This window comes from Larimichthys crocea, chromosome VIII (assembly GCF_000972845.2).
Source record: "Larimichthys crocea isolate SSNF chromosome VIII, L_crocea_2.0, whole genome shotgun sequence".
Taxonomy (NCBI): Eukaryota; Metazoa; Chordata; class Actinopteri; family Sciaenidae; genus Larimichthys; species Larimichthys crocea.
This window is the reverse complement of record NC_040018.1, coordinates 7648656-7671706: the sequence shown is the minus strand read 5'-3', so window position 1 is coordinate 7671706 and position 23051 is coordinate 7648656. Positions and strand designations below refer to the sequence as shown.

The following is a 23051-nucleotide window of genomic DNA, read 5'->3' as shown; positions in this document are numbered from 1 at the left end:
TCCACTTGAAAGTCCTATTTGGAAAGTTGTGAATTAGTTTATCAAACAACAGATTTGATTCGATCTAGATTTATGGTGTGAGATGTAATTAACCACGTGAATTTATGGTATGAGATGTAATTAAGTAATGCAAATAATAGTGTAAATTGATGGGATGTGAATAAATATTGTTAATATGTGAATTGATGGTGTATATTGTGAATAAGTTTTACAAATTGCAGTGTAGATCGATGGTGAAATGTAGGCCCCAGGGTTATGCCTAGCCAGGCACGGTATTGGTTGAAGATGCAGTCACATCTCCCTTACCAAAAACCCTCTCACCATCTGTAAACATACATGTCTCATTAATGCATGTTACTAACCAAACTTCCCCAGAGTTTCTGTGCTCTGTCGTCCAGCAGGTTCTTGTGGATCGTGGCTGCTGCTGTGATCCTGCACGACGTCCACTAGACATATTATTACTGTCATTATTGCTACAATATCTGCTACTGTGGTCATTTTATCATTTTATTGTAATTCATTGTCATTTTGTCAGTTATTGTAATTGTACAATATGTGATACACGTGACATCCATTGCACGCCTGTCCGTCCTGGGAGAGGGATCCCTCCTCTGTGGCTCTTCCTGAGGTTTCTTCCACCTTTTTTCCCTGTTAAAGGTTTTTTGTGGGCAAGTTTTTCCTCACTCGAACCGAGGGTCTAAGGACAGAGGGTGTCACTCCCTGTACAGATTGTAAAGCCCTCAAATTGTACTTTGTGACTTTGGGCTATACAAATAAAATTGATTTGATTACTTTGTGACTTTGGGCTATACAAATAAAATTGATTTGATTTAAATAAGTTACCCAATATGTGAATTGATGTGAGATATAAACAAGTAGGTTATAAATTGATAAAATGTGTATTAAATACAAATGTTTTGAGAGATATTGACTCCTCCCTCTTTACAAAAGCCAATTTAACCACTGATAACTGTGATAACAGTTTTATTGTTTTATGATTTTTTTTGTATGTATCTGACCTGTTCACCTGAGCTCAATGTGTAATAAATAAATAAATAAATAAATAAAAAGTTCATGTGCAGCATAATCTCTGCAGGACTCTGACCACGCCTGTCCTCTGATGTGCTGAGACCGTGAAGGCAGCATTAATGTGAGTCACATGACAGGGCCAGCCTTCTCCGACTGATCCGATACACACCTCAGAACCATGGTAAGCGCTTTTTTTAAATAAATATAATATCACTCTGGGCGTTTGTCTCCTTCAGGATACCTGTCCTGAGTTCGGTGTCGGGTCAGTGAGGCAGCTAAAGTGTCCGCCCTGAACGCAGCTAAAGTCGGACTGTGTGTGTGAGCGTATTCCGGCCTAACTATGCTAACGAGCAGCTAACGCAGCTGTGTGTTTTTACTCTGTTTATTTAATCCACGGCATGCATCAGACCGTCACTGTGCACTGACAGGCCGCGTTACGTGTCTGTTCAAATGAGCCATGAGTGGGTATAACCCGTGACATTTTTTATGGGACAAACCCGGGGACACGGTGTGACAGCTAGCGCTAGCTGTTGTTAGCATCCTCTTCCGCTTTGCTGTGTCATATTTCAGTGGAGCTTCATGTTTTGGCCTCGGCGCGTAAACACGGAGGAACTGTGTCAGCTGCTTAGCAGCACTGCTGCTGTACTACCACCGACAAAAAAAACAGTCAAAAGGTCAGAACACGCACAGTATATGTGTGTTATTTTTTGTATCTGGTGCAAACATGCCTGCGCCACCCGCAAACACGGAGCCGCATCAATGTAAGCGCTCAGAGTTATCAGTGAGTACTGAAGCTGGGGGACAGGTCCTGTTCATGAGTGACTGACAGGTCTGCTACCCGTCCAATACAGAACACGTTGGATCAGGTCTGATGTGCAGCTCACTAACCAGAGCCAGATAATCACACAGTCCAGTCACACCAGAGCAAAGTCACCTGCTAAAGTAACTCCACCCACATGAACACATACGGAAGCCGTAAAAGGCCATACATACATACATTTTACATACATCATACACCCGTTTTCTCGTAATAACAAGATAATTAATTCGAGATGTCGAAAAAACAAAACGATAGTCTAGTGCAGGGGTCCCCAAACTTTTTTCGGTGCGGGCCACATCAACTGGCCTTTCTGTGATGGGGGGCCGGGGTCAGTCTATAACCGGAAATTATATCAGTCCCACCAGGATTTCGCGGGCCTTTTTTGAACTACAGTTGTCCCTCGCTATAACGCGGTTCACTTTTCGCGGACTCGCTGTTTCGTGGATTTTTTTTTTTGGTGTAATTTTGCATGCTTTTTTTTTTTTTTTTTTTTTTTTTTGGTGTAGCAGCGTACTGTACAGTATGAACGCGCATTGTGTTCTGCGTCCTAAATTGGCTAAGGGAGAACTGCACGTGTGTTCTGCATCCTGGTTAACTAAGGGAGTACTGTACAAAATGCGTGTAAAAAAAAAAAGTGTATAAAAGTGTGTGGTTAGGGGTTTTACAGCCTTAAAACATGTATAATAATTGCGGATTTCGTTTATTGCGGGTTATTTTTAGAACGTATCCCCCGCGATAAACGAGGGATACGATGGAGCCAATTGCAAGCAAGGACAGACTAGGATCATACCATTATGTGAAAGAAGGACAGGGCCTGTGGGTGTAGTGGTAGAGGAGTAAAGAAATGAGAGAGAAGAAAAAGCGATAACTAAAAAAAAGAAGCATCATCTGGCTGCATTTCAATGATTTTGGAGACTGCAAGTGAGTGCAGAATTTGTAAAAATGAAAATATCCATTAGAGCAGAGACAAAAACAATCTTGCACACTTGATGAAAAGTTGCTTAATAGCGCACAAATCATTCACAATTGCGAAATTAGGCTAATATAGAAGGCTAAATACTAAATGAAGAGCCATTTGAGAGCCGGATCTTCGAAGGGAGCCGAGCCAAAAGAGCCAAATCTTTAAAAAGAGCTGAACTTCCCATCACTAACATGTTGGATCAAGTCTGATGTGCAGCTCACTAACCAGAGCCAGATAATCACACAGTCCAGTCACACTGGAGCAAAGTCACCTGCTAAAGTAACTCCACCCACATGAATACATACGGAAGCCCTAAAAGGCCATACATACATACATTTTATTACACCCGTTTTCTCGTGATAACGAGATAATTTCCTCCGTTTTCTCATGATAAGGAGATAATTTCTTCTGTTTTCCCGTGATAAGGAGATAATTTTTCTCTGTTTTCCCGTGATAGCGAGATAATTTCCTCCGTTTTCCCATGATAATGAGATAATTTTCCTCCGTTTTCCGCTTCCTTCATTCATTCTGCGGTGTTCTGTGAAGAACCTCGTAGATCAGGGGTGTCAAACTCAATTGCACAGGGGGCCCAAAATCCAAAACACACTTTAGTTCGTGGGCTGAACAGGATAAACATTTATTGAACACACTTAAAACTAAACTTTTAAAACTTAACTTTTTTGAACATAAATATGAAAAAAAAAAACAGACAGCAATATTATTCCATAATAAATCGGTCTTAAACCTTAAATACCTTATAATATTTTGCTCTCCATAAAAATATAATCCTGTCAAAATTATACAAGTTAGAAATAATGTAAACGATAAAAGAAAAAACATTCAAATTTCTTTACTCTTATGTCATTTTATATGCAAAAAAATTTAAACTAGACAAAAGATTTTGCTCTCCATAAAAATATAATCCTGTCAAAATTATACAAATTCAAAATATGAACATGCTGCATAACAAAACAAACAAAACCTGGAAATTTAAATATAATTTGTGCTTTTCAGCAATAACAAATCAAATCATTCAGTTTTCTTTTATCAGAGCCTTTCTACTCAGGCTTACATTTGCCAGCATCTGGTTTTTTGTCTGGATATAAGACGTCAAACACCTTGATCATGCAGCTCTTCAGAAATTCTCCCTCGGTAAATGGCCCTGGCTGATTTGGCGATAACTTGCAGCATCATAAGCTAGACTTGATTGACGGGGGAAATGTTCGGCAAGGCAGCTGAAGCGCTGCATTATGGGATCTGTAGTTTATTGTGTTACCAGCACTTCAAACCGCTGGGCCATTAATAACAATAATATAAAATGATCTCGCGGGCCGGATATAATTACACGCCGGGCCGGATGTGAGTTTGACACACATGTCGTAGATGAAGCAAAGACTCAAACCTGGCTGTGTTTCTGTTCTCCTCCTGTCTCAGCCGACCACGCAGCAGTCTCCTCAGGATGAACAGGAGAAGCTTCTGGATGAAGCTGTGCAGGCTGTCAAGGTCCAGTCGTTCCAGATGAAGCGATGCCTGGTAGGATGATTTCACTTTGTCATAAATAAACATTCTGCTTGTACTAATAGTTTTAATCCACCTTGTGATGAGACGATGAAACCTGTTTGCTGAGGCGCACGTTTTCAATTCCACATATCAGTTTCCTTCAGGGAAATGGATTCTAAATAGTATTTGGAAATCTCTTTTAAGGGAGCTCCAAGCGAATGAATTCAAAGTCCTATATGAAGTGAAAGAATATGGCAATTCAGTCTGTCAGCTGTCGAGAAGCAGAATCTGTTCACACTGTGGGTGCATACCTCCAGCTCATGGATACGATCTGGATGAGAACAGTTTCCCACTCTAAATGAAAATGTTGTGTAATACTGGGCTCAGACTTTTGTAATGATAGGCAGCTGTTCACTGAATCATGTGAATCATCAGAGCTGGTGACACTCTCTGAGCTATGTATATTAAAAGACCACAGTCCCTGGTCGGGTGTCATTGTTGTAATAAACATTGAACCACTGAAATGATTATCTGGGTAAGCTGTTGATATCTTTAAGTGTCAGGCCTGGTGAAAATCTAACACTCTGCCACCAGGCTGTCATGACTTTGGTACTTTTTCACATCCAAATGTGGCCAGAGAGAATGATTATGTAGAAGTGAGCGAACAGAGACAAACACAGATATGTGTAATGGGTTGTATGATTAGCTCCAATGAAATAAATTCAGAGAACAATGCTATTTATGAAGTGATTAATGATTTAAAAGATGCACAAAGAAATCTATAAAAACATTCCTGAAAAGAGACATGGAAGCATTTTTTTTTCATATTTGGCATGAGGCTGTCTGAATGGTTTGTTTTAAGTTTTTAAGTACAAGGAAGAACGCTCCAGCTGTGTGCCGAAGAGCGCTGAAGCCGTTCAGGACGCACCTTACTGAGCTGCTTCCAGTGTGTTGGTTGGCTGGGATGCTCAAATAACAGATTGCAGTTTGAAAGACAGGATTGCATTACATGTAAAATCAGTGTGTAGCTTGTTATAGATGTGATATAAAGTCATTTTTTTTCCTTGTTTTGGTTGTGTGATTATTTTCCACGTTCCTAGCTTGACTCTGTGTCGTCTGCAGGACAAGAACAAGCTGATGGATGCTCTGAAGCATGCCTCCAACATGCTGGGTGAGCTGAGGACCTCCATGCTTTCTCCAAAGAGCTACTACGAGCTCTGTATCCTTTTGCAGTTGTGTAATTTGTGTTGGAAATTTCACTAAGATAGACACGAGGCTATGTAACAATATCATTTGGCTTTGCTGTTTTGACATATTCATGTTGGATTGCAACATTTCACATGAAATCATATCGTTTTGTCAACAGTGAGTCCAACAAATATGTCCTTCGTTTCTTTGGATAACTGAAAGTTTCCCTGTTGACCCATTTGGACCAACCTGGATTGTAGCACCATTAAGCAGAAAGACAGTTCATGTCAAACAGTCTCCAGAGAGGTATGAGCCTAAAAACTTGGTGAGTCAGTTTCTTTTCTGACTACCGCAAATACAATGAACAACCTGACTCAGCCTTAAAGAAAAATCAGCTGATGTCGGTAACTTGAAGCAGCTACAAGAACTTTGATTTTGTGCTGCTGTCGGCTCCTCTGGACAAAAGTGGTAATGTTCTCACAGTTTAATTTCACCAGGGATCTACTGAATCCGACCCAGCAGCAGGCTTTAAGAATAATTCTATAGAAATAGCCAGTCCTCTCGCTGATGGTCTTGTTTGGTTATGTAGGTCATATAGAGGCATCAGGATTAAACTGAGACTGTTTCTTAGACTCTGAGTGCTGCCCAAGCTAAACACATCCTGTGTAGACACTAGGGCTGCCACGATCAGTCGATTAGTCACGATTATGTCGGCGAACAAAATCGTCGACAACTAATTTAGTAGTCGACGCATCGTTTTTTGTTTTGTTTTTTTAGTTTGCTTTTCTCTCAAAACTGCGGCTGTAGCTTCCACTGCCGCGTCTGCCTTTCTGTCACATACACACACACCTACGCACATGCGCAGTAGTGGTAATCGGCGTCAGGCCTGACTGTACCGTAAATGATACCATAACACAGACCCTCCAGGAATTCACGATGTTGCGATTTGCAACTTCAACGCAACTTCAGTGAATCCTGGTGAATTCAGGGCGGTGTTGCAATTTTAACCAATCACCACGATTTTTCCGCAACTTCCGCGCAGTCTGCCCGGGTGATTCAACTCGGCCGGTCATGGACGGCCGCACGGTGCGGGAGGATCCCCTCGTGGAACCTCTCCCCGGCGCTGGCTGGCCTCCGCCGGGCACATTTCCTCCGCGGTGGCTCTGGGTCGGCATGGAAAGACTCGGGGGCGAAGGTGGCTCAGGGCTCCGTCCGCAAGGTTTACAGTGCCCGCCTACCCGCCCCTTTCCGGGACAGTCAATTTATGCATGATCCGATTAGTCGACTAATCGAAAAAATAATCGGTGATTAGTCGACTTGCAAAATAATCGTTTGTGGCAGCCCTACTAGACCCTTGGTAAAGGACTAAAGCTGCGGTGCTGTCGACATGATGTAAGCGATTGTGTTTGTTTGTGGATGATTTATGGTGGGTTTGGTCCCTAACAGTCTTTTCAGATATGGCTATCTCTGATGAACTCCACTACCTAGAGGTTTATCTGACTGATGAGTTCGCCAAAGGACGCAAGGTGGCAGATCTCTACGAACTGGTCCAGTATGCAGGAAACATCATCCCCAGACTGTGAGTATCACCTCAACTCAGCTTTCACAAATGAGCTTCAGAATGTGTTTTTTCTTTCTTTAAATTGAATAATTTGTTTCTTATATCAAATCACCACAATACATTTTTAATGGGCTGTTGTAAATCATTAAAAATGTCAAACTTTTAAATAGGATGGGATAAAATAGGATTGCAACGCAGAATGAACATTCATTCCCATCTTTCCACTAATGTTTCTCAAACTAAACTGTGACAAATCAGACATGATCATCATCGGCCCCAAATCCCTCACCAAAACCGCAGACTGCTTCCGCCTCAACATCGACAACTCCACCCTGTCTCCATCCCCGTATAGTCGCAACCTCGGAGTCATCTTTGACAATAACCTCTCCTTTGAACATCACATAAACCAAATCACCAGAACTGCCGTTCATCTGATGCAAACCTCCTGACTCCTCCACCCAGGACCAAGCACTGTACTGACTTGCCGAACTTCAAGTCTCTGACAAAAACACACCTTTTTAAAATTGCTTTTAATGTCTAATGTGTTTTTAGTGTACTATCTTATATTGTTTTGATGATTTGATGTTCTTCTTTGTAAAGTGTCATTGAGTACCTTGAAAAGCGCTTTTAAATAAAATGTATTATTATTATTATTATTATTATTATTATTATTAATGTGAACAGAGCTTGCTCAAACGTGATTGGTCAATGCAGACTGGACTACAGATGCAAACAGAACGCATCTGATACCAAAGCAGTTCTTGTGAATTCATATCGTACAGCGGCTGAGCTGGACAGATGATCAGAACCTGGTTTTTTTTACAGTGTTTCAGACATTAAGACCTATTACATGCATGCACAGTCTCCTGTGTCATTTCTAAAGTAAAGTAAAGAGTTAGAGGTAGAAATCCGGTAGGATTGTGCTGCTGATGTGACTGAGCAACAGTTAATCTTAAACTCCAACACCAGGGATTAAAACTGTGAGTCAGAAATAAACAGAACTTTGCTGTGTGTGTTGTGTGAAGGAAGGTAGCAATCAACCAGACAGAGAGAGAGAGAGGGATGATTTTCAGTTTCACATAAACAGAAATGTAACTCTCCTGACTGCTGCCATTCCAAACTCTTAGTGCTCACATTTGTGACTGTCAAGGTTAGGCCTGTGTTGAAAAAAATCAATTTTCCGATTCTGAATCGATTTGCCTATTAATTCCTTCGTACATCCAAAGATCGATTTAGTTAAATTATAATTTTAATACATTTTCCCCCGGTGAACTTTAACCCCACTAGTCGCATCATTGAATTGAAACAGGCGTGCACCGTGTTTAAACTACACTACGGCGTCTCACACATGCGAGGTGCGTTCAATGCCCGTCGGAATGACTATGATGCGTTCATGAACGTGGGAAAAATGGAAATTCACCGGAAATATAATAAAACTACAGACAAAAGAACACTCAAGGAAAACTCTACAACTACCAGCCACTTCTGTACGTTCTCTTAAAATAACTGAGGTGATTGCGGGTTACATTTGCAAAGATATGCGCCCGTATTCCATTGTTGAAAACGAGGGCTTCAGGCGACCAAAAAAATGGTTTTAATAACACTAACCCGAATCGAGATCGGACTGGATCAGATCGGATTATGATAACCGATTCTCAGTCTTGAGAATCGGAATCGAATCGATTCTTGGAATTTTAATCGATACCCAGCCCTAGTTAAGGTGGCTGCTATGCTCAGCTGTCCTGTCATTATGTCTGTGTTAAATGGGCAAATGATCAAAGGCACCTGAATTGAGTTCAGTTTGATCTTGGCAGGCATCTTTGTGATTTCAGCTAATGCTGTGTGTTGTCATCCAAGGACAGACATGTCATATCATGTTGAAAATTGTGATTTACTCTCTACTTTAATGTATCGGCAAACATGAACCTCTCATCAGACCGAGCCCGTTTGCTTTGCCACTCTGTCCACAGCTATCTGCTAATCACAGTAGGCGTGGTGTACGTCCGCTCCTTCCCTCAGTCCCGTAAGGACATCCTGAAGGACCTGGTGGAGATGTGCCGCGGTGTCCAGCACCCACTCAGGGGTCTCTTCCTCAGAAACTACTTGTTGCAGTGCACCCGCAACATCCTGCCAGACGACGGGGAGCAGGCAGAGTAAGCCAGACCAGCCTTGTGTCTTTGTGTCTCTCTTTGTGCATGTTATGTTAGCGAGGACGACACTCCCCAGCAACTTACGTATTGTCTCAGTCTATTGCCCTCAGTGCAGTCATACATATTACATTAAGATATTTATTGTCGCTAGGTCAGTTTTAAAATTTCAACCTCTGAATCAACTCTGGTGACATTTCAACAACTCCTTTAGGCACCAACACGTCAGTTCATATAGTTTTTGTTATCTGAGTGTTGTTGAATGTTGAAATATTCCTTTAAAGGATACTTGGTGGTGGAAACCATCTTACGTAATCATTGCGTCACAGTGTTTCATCCATACCTACAGTTTAGATGTCATGTCACAATGTGTTGGTGTGTTTTGACGTGTGTCCTTGTTCCGAACTGCATTAGGGGCACAGAGGAAATGACCGGTGACATCAATGACTCCATTGACTTTGTCCTCCTGAACTTTGCGGAGATGAACAAGTTGTGGGTTCGAATGCAGCATCAGGGTCACAGCCGAGACCGAGAGAAGAGGGAGAAGGAACGACAAGAACTCAGGATTCTGGTGGGCACCAACCTAGTTCGCCTCAGCCAGCTGGAGGGCGTCAACGTGGAAAAGTACAAACAGGTGTGTGTGTGTGTGTGTGTGTGTGTGTGTGTGTGTGTGTGTGTGTGTGTGTGTGTGTGTGTTAATTTGTATTTTGACATTAGATCTTTACAGGCTTGTTCTACGTGAGATGTATGAAATGACTATATCGCGACCATCGAGTACTTGTCACGTAAATGTTTTAAGCCGTCGATATTTAATTCTCCGGAGTTTTGCCTGTGTCACTCACTACTGGTGCTGCTCACAGCACGCAGCAGACTTCCCCGCCCACCCAGAAAAATCCCCTGCCCGCATGCGTACTTTTTGTATCCAGTGAGGAGAGACAAGGCCCACCGGAGGCGTTAAGGCTGCTTTACGACTGCGCCACGGTCGCCGGAGCTGATCGCTGCCAGTCTAGTCAATGAGAGCACTCACACAGGGCACGCTGCGGAGCGTTTTTTGAAGCGTCTCTCCACGCCATGGCGCGAGCATTCCGTCGCATTTCTATTTTTGACACGAGCCGCTGCTAAACCTCGGAAATCTCAACAGAGCAGATCGCACCAGACAGGAAATCCGACACAGAATCAACATAATAAATTTCCGCCCCCTTTCAAAATAAAACACAATACGCAGTTCATGTAGCTTATCACAACTTCACATCAACGTTACATCATGACCGGTGGCACCAGGTCAGCAGTCAATCGATCAAAGTGTCTCAACATAAACGAGGAGAGACTAATTGTTGTAGTGGAACAACACAATAATTCATGACACAACAGATGCTTTTTATAATCTCCTCCACATTGGAGAAGCAAAGTCAGCTGTTTGTTGTTTTCTTTATACACAGTTTATCGCGGGGTCTGACATACGTCCAGGATTCTCGCGTGATCTCGTGATCTCGCGTGAATACGGCCGGCTCACTACGCTGCCAAGACGCGCCCGGTGTGAGTTGACGCAGGGTAGAGGACGCAGCTAAAACGCGGCGCAGCCGTTATTAATCTAATAGAAGGGTCTACTTGAATCATCATACTGATGTTATTTTTTGCATCAAAGGGTTGAATTTAACATTCATAGTGATTTACAGGAGAAATAAAAATATCGAGATATATATCGTATATCGCGATATAGCTTAAAAATATCGAGATATTGGTTATAGTCCATATCGTGCAGCTCTAGTTTGAAGCATGCAGGTTTTTTGTTTTTTTTACTTCCTTCAATCTCACTCTTTTGGTCACTTGACTGGAAGAACTGGAGGAGGATGACTGTTACGTTTGACACCCAGAAACATTGATTTGTCATGTGTCAAACAGTCTTTGTTTCTCTCCACAGATTGTTCTTTCTGGAGTCCTGGAGCAGGTTGTGAACTGCAGAGACTCGTTGGCTCAGGAGTATCTAATGGAGTGCATCATTCAGGTTGATCATTCAATCTGTTGGATCAGTGACCTTTTATTATCTGATATTGACCATGACATTAAAAACATTTGTTACCATTTCTTGCTATCACTTCAGTCAGTCACAGCAGAAACCAGACTCATGTTTTAGAGACACATCAGTCTCTGGATTATTGTTACTTCACAGTTGATTTCACGCAGGCTGAGTGACTCCATGAGTTTGAGGTATCTGAATTGATATTGGGAGACCTGTAAGCTGTACTTATGGTTACTGTTACTAGTCTACAAGCATTTCGGCTGTGCTCAACTGAAACTCTGTCGTCTTCAATCATCACGCTATCAATCAAGCTTTGCTCAGGCAGTGAGAAGTATCGTGTGTGAATAGAAGGCATTGTGTTTTTTTTTAGATGCTTTGTGAATAGAACAGCGTGAAGCTCCTTCACCTCCTCCTGACCAGGCTTAGACACGGGTTGGGGGCTGACAGGTTCTGGCAAACGTGCTTAAACTTGAATAATGAATGAAGTGATACTGACATTGAATTATTATTTAATGACTCTCCAGTAGTGATGTAACGATACACTCAACTCACGACTCGATTCGAGTCACGATACGATTTTTTTCACGATTTTTTTTTAATCAAAATGAGCTACAGACAAGTTATGACCAAATAAAATTATTATATTTATTATACTTTTTATTTGTAGGAAAAAATATTTCTTTACAGAAACTCTCAAACAGTTTGTGTTCTCTTATAAAAAGTGCAACTTACATCTTAAACAACAAAACACATGACAAATATCTGCTTTCTTTAGAAACAATCTCACAGTAAACTGCTGTTAACTGGTGTGATGTTCAGTTTTCGCTCACGAGGTGGCGTAACCAGGGCTCTACATTAACTTTTTTGATCACCAGCCAATGTGGCTGGTAAGTTTTGTACATAACAATAAAATAAAAACATTAAAACCTGCGAGCAGCACGCGTCAATTTCCACAGAGCACCTCGAGCGGGCGAAAGCCAGACACAGAAAAAGCAAAGAGAAGCCAGTGGATTTTCAAAATAAAATACCGGCCTGCCGGTCGTAAAAACAGACAAAAGCGAAACTAACTAACCAACTACGTAACATATTTACACATGTAGAAGCATGTTTAGAAGAACATACACCCGGAAAATGTCCAAATCTGAGCAAGTAAACAAAGTCTGGCGGGCTAAGCGTTCACTTCTGAAACACTCCCGGTGGGGTTTGAAGTCATGGCAGGACGGACCAAATATGGCACGCTCACATAACGCGCCAGGAAACCTGTTTGACCAGTGAGAGCATGCGCTGTGCGGGTTCCCATTCGCCAAGAATCACGATTTATTTTTTCTGTCAACCGATGCGAGTCGTCACGCATTTGTACCGATTTTTAATCGTGTCACGATGCATCGTTACATCCCTACTCTCCAAATAAAGAGAAAGAAAGAATAAGAGAGGAAAGGAGAGGGACGTGTGTGTGTGTGTGTGTGTGTGTGTGTGTTTCATTAAAATATTTATTTGTAGACATAGTCTCAGTGCATTTCAAAGTGTATGTTGTGTTCAATCCTTAACCTTCATCTTTGTCTCCTAGACAAATAACATGAAGTATCAGCTCAGCTGTTCCCGTCTTGTCTTTAAAGGTTTTCCCAGATGAGTTCCACCTTCAGACCCTGAATCCTTTCCTGCGTTCCTGTGCTGAGCTCCATCAACACGTCAACGTCAAGAACATCATCATTGCCCTCATTGACAGGTACAGCTCCATTTACTACTTCCATTTACACTGAAGTAGCAGCTCAGTTTACATCTAGATCATTTCTCGGTTTGTGTGTTATTTTCAAATGCAACAGATATGAAATGTGTTAATGTAAACCAGAAAATTGTTCCCTGTAATAAAATCCAGTATAACAGACATTCAATAGGACAGAGTAACTGTATCTTCTCTGTAAAAAAAAGAGAATAACCGCTGCTTCAACTCAGTCGATAAATAACAAAATGTTATTTAAACATTATTTGAGTGTTTGCGTTTGTTTTTCAGACTCGCTCTGTTTGCTCATCGAGAAGATGGTCCTGGCATTCCAGCCGAGATCAAACTATTTGACATCTTCTCTCAGCAAGTGGCCACTGTCATTCAGGTTAGTTTACGTGAGGTTAACCCGCTCTGACAGCCAGTCGAATCACTCCGTACACAGGAACAGTGCAGTAAACGTATTAAAGTATAAAGTATTTCTTAAAGTAAGATCAAGTTATTTATACAAATACATGGGTGGTGTATGCAGGTACACACCTCCGTGCTCTCTGTTTAGACCAGGGGTCTCCAAACTACGGCCCGTGGGCCACATCCGGCCCGCCTAAACAATTGGAGTGGCCCACTTAACAATCCCAAACAATCCCTCTAAACATGGCCTATTTTTCAAAATTGCATTTTCCTATTATAAAATATCCACACTTAATGATTAAGCTTGGCGTTCTAATTAAAATCTACCTTATTTACGAACTATTTACAGTGCTAGCTAATTTTCATCCCCTCACACAATGGTATATTCCGACGTGACTTTGCTCGTGATAAACTTCCGCGCAGTCTTCGACTCGGCGGGTCAGGGATGGCCGCACGGTGTGGGAGGATCCCCTCGTGGGACCTCTCCCCGCCGCTGGCTGGCCTCCGCGGGCGCATTTCCTCCGCGGCGGTGCGCTGCCACCGGCTCTGGGTCGGCTTGGAAAGGCTTGGGGGTGAAGGTGGCTCACGGCCGCCGGCCGCGAGCTTTACAGCGCCCTCCTGCCTGGACCTCGCCACTTCCCGGGACCGCGACTGTCGAATCGCAATTTATCACAACTTTCACTTCCTCCCGCAACAAAATCGCAACAAAAATGTAAAAAGCACCGCAACTTTCACCGCAACTTTTTTGAAAACCTCATGCAACATCAGGCATTTTAGGCCGCAACTATTTTAAAAAAGGCCTGTGAAATCCTGGTGGGACTAATATCATATCAGTTATAGACTGACCCCGGCCCCCCATCACAGAAAGTCACGTTGATGTGGCCCGCACCAAAAAAAGTTTGGGGACCCCTGGCTTAGACAGTGGTGGATAGAGGTGCCATTACGCAACATGTATGTGAAACTTTAATAAATGAATTGCACTATATTAGATGGTTTAGTGTTTAGAGTTATTGCACAGGGATTGTTTAACTGTTCATAGTGTGACTGCATGTGGAAAGAAGTTGTTTTGACATTTATCAATCTGTAGCGCCCACCAGAGGGGAGATGTTTGAAGGTCTGTAGTGGTTTTTCTTTGGAGGTGTGATGAACGTTTTGTAAAACTGGATCAGCAGCAGCTGCTGTGGCAGGTTGAACCTCCTGAGCTGGTGCGTGAAGTACATCCTGTTCTAAATTATCAAGAGCCCAGGGGATTTTTTTTAGGTCAGTTCTTTTATTGGTACTTGAGAGAAACCGGGGAGCAGGATCAGCCGAGTGGATAATATGGTTTTGGTGTGATCTGTGCTCCTCTCCTGAAGGCAGGACTGAGCCTCAACGGAGAAAGTGAAAGATAATGTTTTACTCCGGTTAACGCTACTCATTGTACGTGTAATAAAACCATTGTGAGTTAAAAGGCAATATCATTTAAACCACCAGTCTTGTGTCAAAGTCAAACACTGCCCCTTTACCCCACACTGCTGTCCTCCAGATTTCAGTTTGAAACGGTACTAAATGACTTCTTGATGTTAGGAAACATTTTGTGAAGGTTAAGAGAAACAGACTTCAGACTTTTTATTCCACGTCAGCTAAACTCTGCGTTTCTGAGTGTTGTTTCAAACAAATGTCGGTGATGTTTCTACTTTGATTCCTCCTTCAGTCTCGTCAGGACATGCCATCAGAGGACGTGGTCTCTCTTCAGGTCTCGCTCATCAATTTGGCTATGAAGTGCTACCCTGATCGCGTGGACTATGTAGATAAGGTCCTGGAGGGCACTGTGGAGATATTCAACAAGCTCAACTTGGAACAGTAAGTCCTCAATGATTACACACAGTGTTTTTGTCTACCACTAGTGTATATGGAGTGTTAAAGGGGATGGGTCTAGCAGTTACTGAAGATTTCGCCAGTGTTTTTCAGTAATCCATCAAATGTCAAATAATAGGGTCTGTAATCTAATCGACGTGGCCTGTGCCACAGACAGGACAGAGCAGAATAACTGGATTTTAAATCTACTCTCTGCCTCACATGCGTTGACATTTGTATACGCACTTTGACCTTTTCCTTCTCCCTCCTGTAGCATAGCAACCAGCAGCGCAGTGTCAAAGGAACTCACCCGGCTGCTGAAGATCCCGGTGGACACCTACAACAACATCCTGACGGTGCTGCAGCTCAAGCACTTCCCACCGCTCTTTGAATACTTCGACTACGAGTCGCGCAAGAGCATGAGTTGCTACGTGCTGAGCAACACGCTGGACTACAACACCACCATTGTGGCACAGGAACAGGTCGGTTTGTTAGCTCCCTACACACATAACTGATGAACTGTTTCCACTCATCCCTCCCATGGTTCTATAATCCATCCATGATCACTTCACATTGTCCAAAATGAACTTACCTCACGGAAGTACTAGATTGGGTTGTAACTCAGCTATTCCTCATTAAGACTTTCAAGGAGTTGATGGAAGTTCTGCAACAGACAAGACAAGTAGCATCAGATTTCACCTCAACAATGCCAGATGATCTTTCTTTTCTCAGGTCAAGTAACTACTTTGACTTTTAGAAAAATAAATACATCAGCTCAAACCTCTTCCTTCCCTTCCTGCTTTCTTTAGGTGGATGCCATCTTGAGCCTGGTATCCACACTGATACAGGACCAGCCAGACCAACCAGCTGATGATCCTGACCCTGAAGACTTCGCCGAGGAGCAGAGCCTTGTTGGTCGTTTCATCCATCTGCTCCACTCTGAAGACCCTGATCAACAGTACCTTGTGGGTCCCTCTCTTCAACATTAAAGGATCTCTTGTACTCGTTGAAGTACTTTGTGTGCACTGCTGCCACTGCAGTTTCTATTTGTGATAGATTTATTGATTTATATGCCATACTGAAACTACAGCATGCTTTAGAAAATGTTGTGCTTTGTTGTCTCTGTTGCTGATTGAAGTTAACATTGTGATTTTGTGGTCAGATTCTGAACACAGCCCGGAAACACTTTGGTGCGGGTGGAAACCAAAGGATTCGCTACACACTCCCTCCTCTGGTGTTCGCTGCCTACCAGCTGGCCTTCAGATACAAGGAAAACTCATCAGTGGTGAGCAGACGAAACTTTGTTTCACTACAACTTCACACAAGGCGTTTGTAGTTTTGTCCTGCTCTGTTATTCATTTCTCTCAAATTTGTCCCTCGTCAGGATGACAAGTGGGAAAAGAAGTGTCAGAAGATCTTCTCCTTCGCTCACCAGACCATCAGTGCACTTATCAAGGCCGAGCTTGCCGAGCTGCCGCTTCGACTCTTCCTGCAGGGGGCGCTGGCAGCTGGGGAGATTGGCTTTGAGAATCACGAGACTGTAGCTTATGAGTTCATGTCACAGGTACGACGTTTAGTACTGCCAGACCTTTGAATCTGTTGGGAATTCAGGCGAGCACATCTTTGGTTACAATAAACCCTCTGAGCAGAAGCTCAAAGCTTAAATTATTTTATTTGACCTTTTCAAGCACAACCAATGAGATAAAAAGCTGTTGCTGTAACCCCCTCACCAGGCCTTCTCTCTGTACGAGGACGAGATCAGTGACTCCAAAGCCCAGTTGGCCGCCATCACACTGATCATTGGTACCTTCGAGCGGATGCGATGTTTCAGCGAAGAAAACCACGAGCCGCTGAGGACCCAGTGCGCGCTCGCCGCCTCCAAGCTGCTGAAAAAGCCCGACCAGTGCCGGGCCGTCAGCATCTGCGCCCACCTGTTCTGGTCAGGTCGCAGCACTGACAAAAACGGTGAAGAGGTGCGTCTGAGTTGTTGTTGTTGTTGTTGCACTGTTTCAGACATACCTGTATCTGGAATACTAGATTTACTTTGTTATGCTGTGCTGTGAGCGCGCACACCACGTCCACTCACTGCTCATGCTGCATCTGTAGATTCGTGATGGTAAGCGGGTGATGGAGTGTCTAAAGAAAGCTCTGAAGATTGCCAACCAGTGCATGGACCCGTCGCTGCAAGTCCAGCTTTTCATCGAAATCCTCAACAGATACGTCTGCTTCTATGAGCGGGAAAACGACGCGGTAGGACACCACGAATGTCACATTTCTAATCATTTAATGAGACAAGCTCGCAGGGGCAGTGAACATTACATGTAGAGATGAGGATTAATCAGATCAATGATTTATTTATTTTTTAACAATATTTTTATTAATTTTTCACTCATTTTACATGTAAAGGACACAATATTATTCACAGTAATAAAAAGCAAAACAAACAAGTAAACAAAAACAAATCGAAAAGAAAAAAGAACAAAAAAGAGAGACAGAACACCAGCTCAGATCCATATAAACAATACTCTGGGGTTACAATAATAATGTGCGGTATGAGCAATCAAGAAAATCCCTGCAGCATGATATTAGAAACACTCGGCTCTACATAGTTCAATTTCGGTTCCCACACTTTATAAAATTGGTCTGTTTTGGAATGTAATATACATGTAAGATACTCCAATGGCACTAGATCAAACACCACACTTTGCCAGCCTTTAACAGTTGGTACTTTTTCGTTAATCCACTGCAATAAAATATTCTTCCTTGCTGCATAAGTAAGAATACAATACAGCCTTCTATTATGTTTGGAAGTTAAGCGTCGGCTTGGGAGGCCCAGTATGAGAGACACAGGGTCCATCTCCAGGTCTAAGCTGAATATCTTTTCCAGTTCAGATGACACATTACACCAATACATTTTCAATTTCAAACATGACCAGAAATAATGAGTTAGGGTACCAATTTTTGTCTTGCATTAAAGGCACATGGGTGAGAGATTGAAATGATGCCTGTGGTTGGGAGAGCATTCTGTGTATAACCTTGAATTGTATGGCTTTAGCATGATTGCAGACTGAAATTGATTTAGCATGTCTCCAGACATCCTTCCACTCTTCATCATCAATTGTAAAACAGACTCACAGATACCTCGCTGTATGTTAAAAATAATAATCTCTCAACAGGTGAGCTTTTATAGCTCACAATTAAAGTAGTACTGTGCAAGATATAATGCCTTATCTGTAAATAACGAAAGAAGTCATGTCCGGGGATAGAATATTTCTCTCTCATTTGTTCAAATGAAAGAACCACATTGTCCGAGAGTAAGTCCCTCAGTCTATGAACACCGTTATCCCCCCACTGTTTGAAACCAATATCAAACATCCCAGGCTGGAAATCAGGCTGGGATTATTCACAATAGGGGTGAAAATAGATGTAATCAGATCAATGATTAACGAACAACTCTTTCCTCCACCCGTCCAGGTGACTGTCCAAGTATTAAACCAGCTGATTCAAAAGATCAGGGAAGATCTTCCCAACCTGGAGGCGAGCGAGGAAACGGAGCAGATCAACAAACACTTCCACAACACACTGGAGCATCTCCGCCTGCAGAGAGAATCCCCGGAGTCCGAGGGCCCCGCCTATGAGGGCCTGGTCCTTTAAAACTATTGCAGGTCGGAAGGATGTGAAGCCCATTCATAGATGTTTCACAATGTTATGAATATAATGCACACACATAGACACATACACACACACACACACACACACACACACACACACACACACAGTCCCATCCTGTAGGCCAGGAATAAATATAAATGTCAAGAAGAGCTAAAAGAACTCACTCCTTCATTTTCTTCTTCTTCTTCATTTTCCTGCATCGTTTCCTCGTCACTGTCTCTCAGCAGCAGAGCTTTTCTGCAGCAGGTTGGACCCGTTTCATTTTAAAGAAGTGTGTGCCAGCAACACTGCACAAGTTTTAGACACCATTCCTTTCTGAATTCCTACCCGACCAATTTGTCTTTAACCTGTATCATTTTCTTGTCGATAGTAGACTGTTGTTGTAGGTGTACCCACTGAGCCATCGAGCCCCTCGCCTGTTCACGTCTTTCCATACTGAGAAGTGAATGTATTAGCTACAGACATCCCAATAGTGGCATTACAGCTGTGTTACAGACAAGCTAGTTTCCACCCCTGAATAATCAAGAACTCTGCTGTCCTTTAGGACAGCATAGGAGGGGACCACCCAAACTGAAGACCAGACAAATGGAAGCACATATGCAAAGTTTGGCCCCGCAGGAATGACGCAGCAAACGTTCCCATTTAAAAACTGCTGAATGTTTTTTTTTTTTTTCTTCATGGGAACTTAAGAACAGTTAGTAATCGTGCAGTATTCTTCATGATCTTCAACCCTTCAGCTGTCCCAGCTGGGCTGCAAAGAAACTTAACAACCTCACAAATCCAGAGATTTGTAGGTGTGAAAACGCTCCTCGCCTCTCATGGTTTAAGTGGCGCTTCTTTTTTAATGCCATCAGATCTGTGTCTCTGTCAGACCTTCCATGTTTCATGTGTCAGTTTATTTCTGGACTCCTCGTTCAGACCTGCAGCATGTGTCTGCATGCTTTTAGTGTGCTTGTACCATACGGCCTGGTTTTCAGTTTTACTCTATATGGATCACACCAAACCGTGACGTCTTTATGACAAAACGTCATCATTTTGGCGACCCTGTTGAAATCCTGTAAGCTCGGTGACGGTCCTTTTCAGATGAGTCTGTTGTTTTGGGGGGGTGGGTGCAGTGATTCCTCAGGATTGTGTGCTAGTTGACGCGTTGCCATACCGAGAACGTCATCATGTACAAGTTTGTGTGTCCGATTTTTGGAATAGTTTGCTGCAGCGTCTGCCAGTGATCGCTCTCTCTCTTGGCTGTTCCTGTTGATTTGTTGCAGGCAGTATTCTCTCCCCTCTCGATCTGTATGTAAACCCACTTGTAAATCAGATAATTAAAAAAAAAAAGCAGATTAAATAGCAATTATCATTGTCATTTGCTGAAATAAAAATGAAATTAACAATACATATTTGCATTTTGTTAATTTTACACGCAGCATATTAATATAATAAAATCGTATCATTATTAATATACTGAGTGGCTGTCATATATTATGGTCTGTGTTATTCCCATGCTAATCTGTCTTTTTGAATTTCAGTGGCATGTAATTGTATAAAAATCTATATTCTCTTAATCTCTCTCCCTGGCCTTCATGGAAGATTATTGGAGCCAGGCGTAAGAGGGGGAAAAAAATAAGCATTTTATTTTTTAATAAAACAAAATCTTCTCTGATCACTTCATTTACTTGTTCTTATTCCTGGCACTAATACTCTGTCTCCTAACTGTTTAGTGATTAAGCTGGTTTATTGTTACATTACACCAAAAAGACCTAAGATACTAGATTTCTAGCAGAGATTCAGAGGGGCTGCATGTCTTCACTCAGTGTTCACTGTGCTACTAAACAAAGAAACTTCTGTTGTTTGGATGGTGTCACCACCAGGTGGCAGCATTAGAGTCAGAATCAGAAATATTTCATTAATCCCCGTAGGGAAAATGTTTTTATCGCAGCTCCCAAACGGTAAGTGATAGCAAGAAAACAAAACTTTAACAATATACCCTATAGAATATCCTATTTTAAACAATATATACACATGTATAAATAGCAGTTAAATAGAACCAGTAACAGTAGATTAAAAACCATCAGTTCTTTCACTAAGTTCTTTTAATACATAGTGATGAATTATTCAAAATTCTGATTTTTAAAAAAAGATACTGATCATTTTAAAGATAACAAATGACGAGTAAGTAAAGTACAAAGTCAAAAATAAAAACCTGAGCGGATGTGGGTAACTGTGACATCACCATGTTGCTGTGATGCTCCACCTCGGAGCCGACTTCACAGGAACCACAGAGAGATCCTGTTGGTTTAATAATACAGTTTTCACTGCATGTCAAATTTATTAACGGAGTCTTGACAAACTGTCATTTCTGGATATTCTAAGGAACTTTTGAATTGTTTATTGATCCTAAAGTTCCTAAATTTGTGACATACGGACAGACTGTGAGTTCAATGTAACATAATTTTAACCTGATGAAAACTGATCCAATGTTTAATATCATTACATAGATGATATAGACTTTTTTTTTATCAAGATTTGTATTACTTATTAAAATGATATGTTAAGTAAACATAACTCAAGGTAAGAAGCCACTATCTGTACACACACACGCACACATACACACACACACACACACACACACACACACAGAGTGTCTAAAATCACTGGTCTCTCTTCTTCCGACCTCCAGCCAGGGCCGTTTCTAGGTCTATGGGGGGCCACTATATTGTCAAACCTTTTTCAGATGATCTGTGGTGATGCAACAAGTAATACAGTTTAAGGACTGTATTGCCCTGATCTTGCTTACAGGAAGCTGGCATGATCTCCATGTCTTTCCTGTATATGGCCCAGCCTGCCCACCAGAGGATGCCTTTATTAAACACAGTACAGACTACCCACACATTGTTTGCTCAAAAGCATAGTAGAGAAGCTTTGCTAAAAGACATCAGTCCTGCTGGTCGTTTCCTCACCCACCAGGGTTCTTCAGGGGATGAGAGGGTCATCGTGAGCAACATAGTTAAACACAACATTACACTATCATGCTGGCAACATTAATAACTGCCTTGGACTTTTTTTTGTAAGAAAATGTTTTATTATGTTCTTTAAGTAGAAACAAAGAAACAAGGTAAATACACTAAAACATGCAGAAATAATAAAATAAAACTGAATCACACTTTTGGCCTTGATGATCTGTAGGGGGGTTCTAATTTGTTTTAAAAATCATACAGTATGTGAGAGACAAATATTCACTTAACATCCTATACAATATATGTACTCTTACCGTTCTGATCCACATTTCTCTCTCTGACACTGTGCGACACCTGCTGGTCATATTCTGTAACTACTGTTGTCGTGTTTGCTGTGGATTGTGTCACTGCTCCTGATTATTGAGAACACACTAAATCAATTCATTTCTATTTTCTGTTGTTTCAAATCCGAGAGGAGAAAACCAACACGGTGGGAGTAAACCCAGGCCGGCACAGCGAGCACATGTGTAGTCCTTTACAGCAACACGGGGTCAACGCCTGGAACTGAACCCTGAGCTTAGAGCTGCCACAGTGTTGAACACTGAGGCCCCTGTGTGGACCTGTAGGACCAGAAGACCTGTGTCATGTCCAGGTTGAACACAGCACAGTCAAATACAAATGTAGCTCATAAAAACAAGTTCTGTTGTAGAATATATGTCTGTTTGTCTCTATTGAACTTATTTCAGTTTTAGATTTATTCACCCAAATCAACTCATCAAGACCAGGCAGGAGGAGTATATACTACTGCATGTTAGACTTTAGCCTACATGTTTTCACTGTGTACCATTATTGTCTCCTTTCAAGTCATCTGCTGTGAAAATAAAATATTAATATCCTCCTTTATTGGCACTTTGACGAAGATAGAAAGTCACAGTAGTGTTTTCTGTGTCTTACAGTGGAATGAACGATCAGTTATTGAGTGTGCCTGAAAGCACATATGTTATCCACCGCCCTTATTCTTCAACTTATTATTATCAAAACGTGCGGCTCGGCTGGGAATCGATTGCTATGACTTTTCTAAGAGTTTTGGCAAACGGTTTTGCCAAAAATCCAGAAAAACGAAGCCAAAAAATGAATGGGTGTGTATTGCGAGAACTTTCCAGAGCTAGAGTGAGTGATGTCATCGCTAGAGTGGAGAGGGGAGAGAACGATCAGTGAAAAAATAAAACGGATTT

At 42.0% G+C, this 23051-nt stretch overlaps 1 protein-coding gene across 3 annotated transcripts; it reads left to right on the top strand.

Annotated features, from left to right (window-relative positions):
* Positions 1-1081: 1081 nt before the first annotated feature.
* vps35 (VPS35 retromer complex component) lies at positions 1082-20321 on the top strand. 3 transcript variants are annotated; one of them, XM_019274042.2, is made up of 17 exons: positions 1082-1210; positions 4245-4343; positions 5433-5529; positions 6954-7077; positions 9030-9212; positions 9621-9840; positions 11128-11211; positions 12843-12952; positions 13238-13334; positions 15051-15199; positions 15468-15675; positions 16003-16158; positions 16356-16478; positions 16578-16757; positions 16927-17166; positions 17300-17443; positions 18668-20321. In XM_019274042.2, exons 1-17 carry the CDS (start codon positions 1208-1210, stop codon positions 18845-18847), a joined length of 2397 nt encoding a protein of 798 aa, XP_019129587.1. In that variant the 5' UTR covers positions 1082-1207; the 3' UTR covers positions 18848-20321. The 3 variants fall into 3 exon arrangements, with proteins under 3 accessions (XP_019129587.1, XP_027137172.1, XP_019129588.1); XM_019274043.2 differs by having other exon boundaries at positions 1122-1210; positions 4257-4343; XM_027281371.1 differs by lacking the exon at positions 11128-11211 and having other exon boundaries at positions 1097-1210.
* Positions 20322-23051: the final 2730 nt, after the last annotated feature.

Bases quoted from the DNA above. Each gene is read 5' to 3' on its own strand.
- vps35 (XM_019274042.2), top strand. The intron at 5,530-6,953 runs GTATCCTTTTGC...CAGTCTTTTCAG, and splicing joins AAAGAGCTACTACGAGCTCT to ATATGGCTATCTCTGATGAA. The intron at 15,676-16,002 runs GTCGGTTTGTTA...TGCTTTCTTTAG, and splicing joins CCATTGTGGCACAGGAACAG to GTGGATGCCATCTTGAGCCT.